The sequence below is a fragment of the Lycorma delicatula genome, chromosome 5 (assembly GCF_047948215.1).
Source record: "Lycorma delicatula isolate Av1 chromosome 5, ASM4794821v1, whole genome shotgun sequence".
NCBI lineage: Eukaryota > Metazoa > Arthropoda > Insecta > Hemiptera > Fulgoridae > Lycorma > Lycorma delicatula.
The window spans coordinates 121,043,928-121,054,295 of NC_134459.1; the positions used below are offsets into that span (position 1 = coordinate 121,043,928).

A 10,368-nucleotide genomic window follows, 5' to 3' on the forward strand; every position below is an offset into this window, starting at 1 on the left:
TAACGCCTATATATGCCTACAAGTGCGCATGATGATAATGAAATAGAGTGTGAATACGAAAAATTGACGAAGCAAGTAGGCACATAAATGGAATGAAAATTTAATAATAGGATGGAGATTGGAATGCAAGCATCGGAAAAGGCAAGGAACGAAATATAGTGGGTAAGTACGGGCTCGGAAAAAGGAATGAAAGAGAGGACCAACTTATTGAGTTTTGCACGAAGTATAATTTAGTAATTGCCAATACCCTGTTTAAAAATCATAATAGAAGAATATACACTTGGAAAAAGCCTGGTGATACTGCAAGGTATCAGGTCGATTATAACATGATTAAACGAAGATTTGGAAATCAAATCGTCCACTGCAAAGCACATCCTCGAGCAGACATTGATAGCGACCATAAATTAGTGATAATGAAATGTAGATCGAGTTTTAAAAACGTGAAGAAAAGGTGTCAGATGATTCGGTGGAATTTAGAGAAACGTGAAAAAGAGGTGGTAAAAAAGGTTTTTGATAATATCACAAGAGGTCTGAGTAAAAACAATAAGGTAGAAAATATAGAAGAAGAATTGGAAAATGTTAAAAAGGAAATTCTTAAATTAGCAGAAGGGAATTTAGGCAGAACAAAGAAAACTGGTAGGAAACCTTGGATATCAAACGATATATTCCAGCTGATTGATGAACGTAGAAAATATAAGAATGTTAGTGATGAAGAAGGTAAAAGGAACTACCAAAAATTAAGAAATACTATAAACAGAAAGTGTAGATTAGCAAAAGAAGTGTAGATTAGCAAAAGAAGAGTGGATTAAAGTTCAGAAGTGGAAAGAAAAATGATCACTGGTAAAATAGCCAGAGCATACAGGAAAGTTAAGGAGAATATTGTGGTACAGAAATTAAAATCTAATAATGTGTTATATAAAGATGGTACAACGATTTATAATATGAAAGAAAAGGTCGATAGGTGGGTGGAATATACTGAAAAATTATACAGAGGAAATGAATTAGAAACTGGTGTTATAGAAGAAGAAGAGGAAGTTGTAGAGGACGAAAAGGGAGATACAATACTGAGATCTGAATTTAGAAGAGCAGTAAAAGATCTGAATGTCAGAAAGGGTCTGGGATAGTCGGGATAGCTGCAGAATTACTGCACAATGCAGGTGAAGAATCAATAGCTGGATTATGCAAACTGACGTGTAATATTTACAAAAAAGAGGAAGTTCCGTCAGACTTCAAAAAGAGTGTCATTTCTCATGATAACAAACAAAGCAGAAGCAGATAAATGTGAAGAATACAGAACAATTAGCTTACGTACTCATGTATCAAACATCTTAACTAGAATTCTGTACAAAGAATTTTGAGGAGAGGGGAAGAAGTGTTAGGAGAAGACCAATTTTTTTCAGGAAAATTATAATGACAAGGGAAGAATTTTAGCGCTCAGATTAATAGTAGAAAGAAGAATAAAGAAATCAACATACATAGCTTTTGTAGACTTAGAAAAGACGTCTGTCTGAAAACTTAGACTGGAATATAATGTTCAACAATATAACTAATTTAACGTTCAAATATAGAAATAGATGAACATTTACAAGAAGCAAACTGCAACAGTAATAATCGAAGAACATAATAAAGTAGCCGTAATTAAAAAAGGAGTCCGACAACGATGTTCCCTATCCCCGTTACTTTTTAAATTTTTACATAGTATTAACACTTAATAATATTAAAGAACAATTTAGATCCAAAGTAACAGTGTAAGGTGAAAAGATAAAAATTCTATGATTTGATGTTGATAGTAATTCTAGCTGAGAGTAAAAGAGATTTAGAAGAAACAATGAATGACATGGATGAAGTCCTACGCAAAGACTACCGAAAGAAAATAAACAAGAACAAAACGAAGGTAATGAAATGTGATAGAAATAATGTAGATGGACTACTGAATATAAAAATAGCAAGAGATAAAATAATAGAGGTCTGTTATTTGGGAAGTAGAAATACTAAATATAGACAAAGCAGGAGCGATATAAAGTGCCGAATAGCACAAGCGAAACGAGCTTTCAGTCAGGAATATAATTTGCTTACATCGAGAATTAATTTAAACGTCAGAAAAACATTTTTTAAAGTATACGTTTGGAACGTAGCTTTATATGGAAGTGAAACTTGGACGATCGGAGTACCGAAGAAGAAAAGATTAGAAGCTTTTGATATGTGGTGCTATAGAAGAATGTTAAAAACCAAACAGGTGGATAAAGTGACAAATGAAGAGGTGTTGCGGCAAATTTATGAAGACAGAAGCATTTGGAAAAATAAGATAAAAGAGAAGAGAGAATTTGTTAAAAGAAGAGACAGACTTACATGCCAAATATTATATATATATATACTTCCGTTTGTTCTATGTCGATCTATGTGCGGTTTAGTTCGTAAATTTCGTGAAAAGTGGCGATTCTAAATGTTTTATGACATAAGAAGTTGATTTTTTGTGGTCTATAAAATAATTTACAGCTTTTTTACAAAGATAAGTTTTTTAAACATAAGTAAGATAAGATTAATAAGATAAGTTAGCTTAAGATTATTTTTATCTAAATCGTTATGTTAGTTTGTGAGAGATGGTTTATGAAAAAAGTCAATTACGGTTATAAAAGTTGAGTTTACAAGGGGTTGGATGGTTTATTTCTCTATATAAAAATATAAAATTCAAATGTTTTATCTTAATAAATATATTTTCATATATTTATGAAGTTAAAGCTAGGAATTAAATGTAATAAAAAAAGAAGAAAAAACCATTCTACATTTAGAAAACGTTCATAAACCATTTAGAAAAATATAATTGAAAATGTAAATGGCCGTCTCGGTTATTGAAGAATCATCATCATCATCTTCAAAAATAGATACTGTTGAACTGGTCCAAAAAAAAAACGCTTAAAATAAAATAAATTAAAAAGAAAATTTGACAATGATAACATAAACTTCATAACTGAAAAAGCAATAATTGTTAAACAAATTAAGACGTTATTTTATCATTGTTTAAAATACAAACAACAAAAACTCTGTTGAAAAAATCTGGATCCATAATCATTAGCAAACCAAATGAAATCTGAGGAAATTTGTTTAAAAAATATTTAAACCTATCAAACTCTCAATCATAATGCTCACCATAACCTTCTCTTCTTTAAAGATAACTTTGATTATATGAAAAATTATTATTTACAACTAGAAAGAAAAAACTGATTTCATTCTTATCATAGGAATCTTTTATTTTTTGAAAGTCCCCAATAGGTGAGTTTCATAAAACGTTTAATAAAATAATTAAGTTTTGGTGTAATTGAAAATAAATTGTATTTTCTATATTTAATCACTGTGGAAAAAGCTTCGATGTAGTCTCTTTGACAAGTTATCGGTGCGAAATTATGAATTATTTTTCTGGGATATTTAGTTTGGGAATGAGAAGGTTTGCTTTGATTTCAGAACATTAATAAACTTAATCATGAATTATTTAGAAGATTATATACGATTTATAGCAAAACTTACAACTTTTTTCTAGTCTGTAATTCTGAGAAATATTAAATGAATCTATCCATACATTTGTTGAATAAATGATTAGATTCTGAAATATAGATTGAGCACAAATATATTAACGGAATTATAAACAAATATGTAATATTTTTCTCTCGTTGAAAAATTAAAAAGTATAAGTTCTCACTTCCCTCTGTAATGATTATGATTATATAGTAAAACGGAGAAATAAACTTTGTGTAAATTTAACTGCACATTAACAGTATTGCTAATTAACCATTTAACGTATTTTAATTTAAACAAGATTGAAATTATTACTGGATACAGTAATGCAAATAGCTAAATACAGTTTATAGTGTATCGCAAATTAAGATTGAAAGATAGAGTTAAACCACTCGCTCGACATATTCTCGCTCTAATTGTTCATGTCGTATCAATTACTATATGTAATTTACTCTTAACCTCAGTACTTAACCGGTTTAGATAATACAAACAACAGTAAAGAGAGGTTAACCGCGATGAAGTCCAAAGCTATGGAAACGGAACAAAAAACACGTATGCCAATTATAAAGAGAAATGGTTGTTATCTGATCTCTTAAATATTATTTATTAGCTAATTTTGATGAATGGTGTAATTTAATCATTTTTCCTTTTTTTAAATTGAATACCGGGCTATGATTAAGAATATGAATACATTAGGGTTGTGTAACGATAAACCTCTAATTAATATACAACTCTAATTAATTATTAATTAATAAATAATGTAATAATTAATTAATAATTAATATAACGTATATATATATATATATATATCGGAAAGATAATGCACTGACTCTACTACAATGAAAAAAACCAATTATAAAAACATAATTAATTAGTACAAGCAAATTAATTAAAATATATGAAATAATTAAATAAGTATTCCAGAAAATAATGTAGTAGCTTAGATTCTCCGAATAATAATAGTAATCCGATAAAATTCACCAAAAATTATTTTTAATTTCTATGTATCCTAATCCTTTATTTTTTAACATTTATTTACTAAATTGCATTCTCAAAAGGTAAATTGTAATACAATTTTAATTGCTTTAAGACAGCAATAAAATCTTCTTTTCTTTTATTTGCTTGATGATATCACCACCTGAAGCTTGTGCATGGGCTATGGAAATGCAGCGTATGAAAAATTCGATTCCTGACCGGGATTCGAACCCAGGATCTCCGGATGAAACACTGAAACGCTACCACTCGTGCAACAGAGACCGGTAAATCTATGAATGTTATTTACAATTAATTTATATATCCTCTAAAAAAATTGGTATAATAATATATAATTTCAATAAATAGATCTTTCTTGAGAAAGTTATAACAAATTACTTTGTTTTTTTCTTATTTATTTCAAAATGTAGATAACAAAAAGAAAACTAGTGATAAATAAAGAGCATCCATTTGTAATAATAACATTTCAAGTAATGTTTTCACATTTAAAATTTTGAAGTATTAAAAATTTCTGGTAATTTTTTTTTATAAATTTCAACTTAGAATGTAAACAAAATAATATTCATAATAAGCGAGCAAATATTAAAAAAAGTCATTTTTTATAATTAGAAGGGTCATTTCCCTTACAAATATCTTAATTTAAACAAAATTAATATATCAGGATTAAGAAGATATATTTTAATTGAGATTAAGACTGGTATGAATATTCTTCCATCTGGAGAAATGGTCTGGAGAAATGAAAAATGAATGATTGATAAGAGTTTGAAGTAATAGGGTAATTTTCCATTATTTGGTTTTTTGAAATTATTTTATGAGTCAATGACCAAATAACCGAGTACAACCAAAATTTCAATTGTATGTATGTAAATTATACAAATCATATCAACAACACGAAAAACAAATTAATTTCATTTTTTAATTACTATCTATCTATATTAAAAGTATATACGTAGTGACAACCATCTGAAAGATGAAATTATTAAAGAAAGAATAAATTACAAAATGAAAAAAAATAGAAGAAAATATTTACCATTTTCTCTTTTCTATGTTTCACCGTCGAGAGATTTTTCTAGTTCAGGTTAAAGTACGTGGTACAATTTCTAGATTACGTTTAAACAAATAAAAAAAATACAAGATTTCATACTTAGAAGTAGTATTTGATAAATTGAAATAATTTATTTTGAATCACTGGAAGAATTCTCTGAGAGAAAAGAAATTTCAAGTATCATTCACACTTCACTCTTTATAAAAATAAAGGATGGTGCTTGCGTTTGGTTTGAATTTGAGTAAAAAAAATCAGAAAGTATCTAACAGCCAAAAGAGCATAAAATTATACGAACAAATTTATCCACCGTTTGAATAAATTTTTGACAAACGGGACTCCTAAGATCTGCATTTTCCTTTCGTATTGTTTTTTTCATTTTCCTTTCGACAATTTGTGAACGAAATTATTTTGATAAATTATTTTATCGGCCTCCGTGGCGCGAGTGGTAGCATGTCGGCCTTTCATCCGGAGGTCGCGGTTTCGAATCCCGGTCAGGCATGGCATTTTCACACGCTACAAATCATTCATCTTATCTTTTGAAGCAATACTTGACGGTGGTCACAGAGGTTTAAAAAAACAAGCTGTATTTGCTGACATTTTTATTTTAGCTACTATTGGTAGAGAGCGGAGTAATGGTGTTGCGCACGGCGACTCTGTCCTACACTCTCTCAGCCATTTACAGATTATTTAATTTCGGAGGTCCCGGGTTCCAACCCCAGTCAGGCATGGCATTTTCAGTCACGCTACAAATCATTTATCTCATCCTCTGAAGCAATATCTAACGGTGGTCCCGGAGGTTAAAAATATATATATATATATATATATATATATATTTAATTTAATTTCTAAGCATAGATTGTTTTTATTTATATTTTATATTTATATTTCTATTTACTTATTATTTATTAATTTTATTAATAAAAGAAAGGAATTATTAGTTAATATTTAGTTGTAAAAAAAACGATTCTTTATTTAGTGGGTGAGAGTCGTTGGCGCGCATCCGGCCGGCGCACACGTAGTCTATATATTATATATAATATATATTGGTGATGAATACATAATATATATTCTTTTGTTTTTATTTTTTGGCTCTAACTCTTAATTTTTATTATTAAATTTTTTTGTGTTCTTTTCCATCACTTAAAGGGCCATTAAAATTAAAGTAACACTTATATTATATTCCGGACGCAAAATGAGAAGAAGTGTTTTTTCATTACATTCATAAAAGTTACACTTTATTTGTTCAGTATTCTTAACAATTCTATTTTTTAAATCAATAAATATTTTATTTATTTTTTTGTTAGGGATCACTTCTTTATAAATAAGTTTCCCTAAATTTTCTCCGCAGTGTAACGAATCACCAAAATCAAAAATTATTTTTTTTAAATTTTGGAATTTTAATTTTTGAATCTTATCTTCGTAATCGTGATTTGGCCGGCGTAACCGGGAAAGTCATGCAATAATTTGTCAACTTTTTTTTTATCTAATATTAAGCTAAATCTTTATAGCAAAAATTAGAATACATCAATCATTAAAATCAGTAGAAAATCTTAACGTTACAAGTTTGTAAAAAATTAAACAAAACGTACATCTGATTAAAAAAATACACAACTTTAAATAGTTATATATAATTTTTTTTTATTAATTGAGTTAGATACACATTTTATTCTGATTTCTCAGCATCAAGAGAATAAACCAAGTACATATGATCGTATTACATTCATCGAATTTAAATTCAATGAATGGTCATAATGACAAGTACTGAATAAAGAGACAAATAGAAATAGTTCTTATAATAACTGAATTGTTATTGGTTCAATAAAATCTGTAACAAAACTTAAAGTATAAAGCAACCGTATCATTGCATGTATTATTCAACAATATAATAAGCTGATAAATAATTCACATTCTGTATGAACGCTGCTTGCTTACCAATTCATAAGGTTACTAACCATTGTTCCATACTTAACAATGCATGTATTGTTTCTACTGTTAATTCATTATCGCGTAGTTCTAACAAGAATCGAATGGTGATATTCTAAACTCAGAATGGAAACATAATAGTGGAATAATAAAAAAACTCTTTTTTAATTTCAATTCAAATGCTTTAAATTATTTTAAGGTGTAATAACAATTTTACAAATATCTTGTCAAAACTCAAAAGTTTGATTTTTTAAAAAAAATTAAAATTATACCACATTACGCTAAATTAACATAGTTTTTCTCCAGTAAAAACTTGAGTACTCTGTACTCAACCATGTTCAATAACTTGATAAAAAAAAGAAGAGTTTTGATGTAGTCTTTAGTTTGGTAGACACGTTTCACTTGCATGAATAAAATATCGTAAGATTTTTCAAAAATTGTATCTTACACTTTAAAATTTAACTTATTTCGTGGTTTTGTAATTTTGTTTTATTTTAAAATAGATATTTACCTTTTAAAACAAAATAATTAACAATGTGTGAACGAAGATGAATGAATGAAAGACTGAAGATTTGAAAAAAGGTTAAATTAAGAAAATATTAAAAGGTTTATGTATATATAAACAATAAGTTTAACTATTATTATTAAAATATATATATTTTCTGCTAAGATCGTCGTAATTTTCATATTGAATATATTTATCTAGTTTTCTTAGCTTCGTTATAACTAAATCACGAGTTGACTCGTTTCGGACATATTCCATTTTCAAAACTCGCTGTAAAGAGTACTGCGAGTTTTGAAAATGGAATACATCCGAAACGCGTCAACATGTGATCTAGTTACTTACAAAGAAGATAAGAAAGGTAGATAAATGAAATCGATATAAAAAAAAAACTTTAACCTTTCTTTCTTTTTTATTTAAGTATAGTATAATGTTATTTATTTCGGTAATATTTATTTCATGTCTGGAAAATATTAATAATTTAGATATTATTTTATTTATGGATGAAGCCACACTTACTGGAAATGAAATTTCTAATTCAAAAAGTTACATATGGAGTCATGAAAATCAAAACTGGATATCCACGTCAACGTTTGGTGTGGAACAGAAATGATGAATTAGGAATTAGAATTTTCAATGCGGTAAAACTAATACAAAAAACTATTTTAATTTTAAAAACATTGTTCGTCGCGCAGGCGGATAACATTTTCACCAGTATATTTAATTGTTTGTAAATCTGTTTTATTACTTGTGTTTGTATTTGTTATTTTCTAAAATATTTAATTCTTTCGTTTTGTAATACTGAAAATTTTGTTTCGTTTTATTAATAACTACCAAATTTTGATATGTTTTGTTTTTAATAAACTTTGAAATTCTTACGCTTGAATTTAGTTTCTGAAAACTATATTTATTTTATACAAAATTTAATTGTAAAAGTTTTATTTAAAACATTTGTATGTTCTTTACAAAATTAATAGTGTGCGTTCATTACAAATAGTGTGTTTTTTGACTCCAATTTTTTGTCTTTTACTCCACATTTCTCGAAAACTACTCAAAACACAGTTCTGGGACTTATATTTTTTCGTCTTTTCAAGTCAGATTTCATATAATATTACTAAATTTGTCCCTTAATTTGAGTCCCAAGAATTACAGTCTGGTTAAATTTTACCGTAGGTGTACCAAGGCGAGATTTTTCGCCAGCCAGCATTCACCAACAAAGAGTTTCCGAACCTAACCTATACTTATATGAACTTTCTTCTTTATTTTTACTAATAGAACATGTCCTGAAAGTTTGTTGCATTCTTTGTAAATCATCATATATCCCCCATATGAACCGACATAGAGAAAATTAAAAAATTTCAATTGAAAAGATATTAAAAAAAAAAATCTGAAATAAAAAAACTTTTTTTTAGGACAGATCCTTGAATCATATTTCTTGCGTTAAATAAATAACATTAGTTTTATTCAGGTCAAAATGATCTCAAATAACAGTTATAATTAGTTTAAATAAAAAGATAGTCTAAGAAAAATATATTACAAATAAAATGAAATATATTATTTCATATTTTACGTAGTTTCCGTAGTTTTTATGAAAAAAAATTGTTTTACCTTTTAAAATTCTTTTTCATTTGTTAGTGTTTATTTTAAATTTATTGTTGCGATAAAGTCTCGTTAAAAATTACTTTATATTTCCTTTTAATTATCATTTTCTTTGATTATTTCAATGAGAAAATCCCAACAACTAAAAAATTTAATGAGAACTAAACTAATTTAATAAATTTACCTCCGTAAACAAGGCAGCGAAGATAGAGGTCTGCTCCTTCTGCATAAGGTCCGACAACCGAAGTTCTCTCTTGACCTGTTTCGTCTGTTATTACAATCTTATGAGGTGGAACTGTAATCAATAAAAAAAACAACAAGCTATAAGAAATATATTTAATACAAAACTAACTAGACTGTAAAAAATATTTAATTGGTAATAAATAATTAAGGAACAAAGGATCACAGTGTATTACACTCAAATAGCAGAAAACTATAAAAATATAATGTTACTTATAAACAGAAGTATTGTATAATAAATATATTTTGCAATGTAAATCACTTGCAAAACAAAAAAAAAAATAAAAATATTTTTTTCTTTTCATTTTTAAATGTAAATATTAAAAATGTTCTATTTCTAATTATTTTAAATAGCATAAAACAAACTTAAATAAAGCCTTTTGAAAAGGTTTAACTTTTTGATTATGTGTGATTCATTCGATAACTGGAAAAATATTTGTTAAAATAAAAGTTGGTTATGATTTTCCCAATTTTCTTGTTATTTGGTTGAATTCTTCCTTTCAATACTCCAGCTGTGATAAAATTCAAAAAGTATTACAGCCTTTACCTTTATTAA

At 27.3% G+C, this 10,368-nt stretch overlaps 1 protein-coding gene across 1 annotated transcript in view; it reads right to left on the reverse strand.

Moving 5' to 3' along the window:
* Positions 1–9,874, reverse strand: part of LOC142325736 (nephrin-like) — a gene marked incomplete at its 5' end in the record, with an annotated part of 400,912 nt that extends 391,038 nt beyond the window's left edge. The window contains one exon of the mRNA XM_075367769.1: positions 9,757–9,874. Coding sequence (XP_075223884.1) covers positions 9,757–9,874 — 118 coding nt within the window. The remainder of the gene's footprint in view (positions 1–9,756) is intronic.
* Between the last annotated feature and the right edge of the window lie 494 nt (positions 9,875–10,368).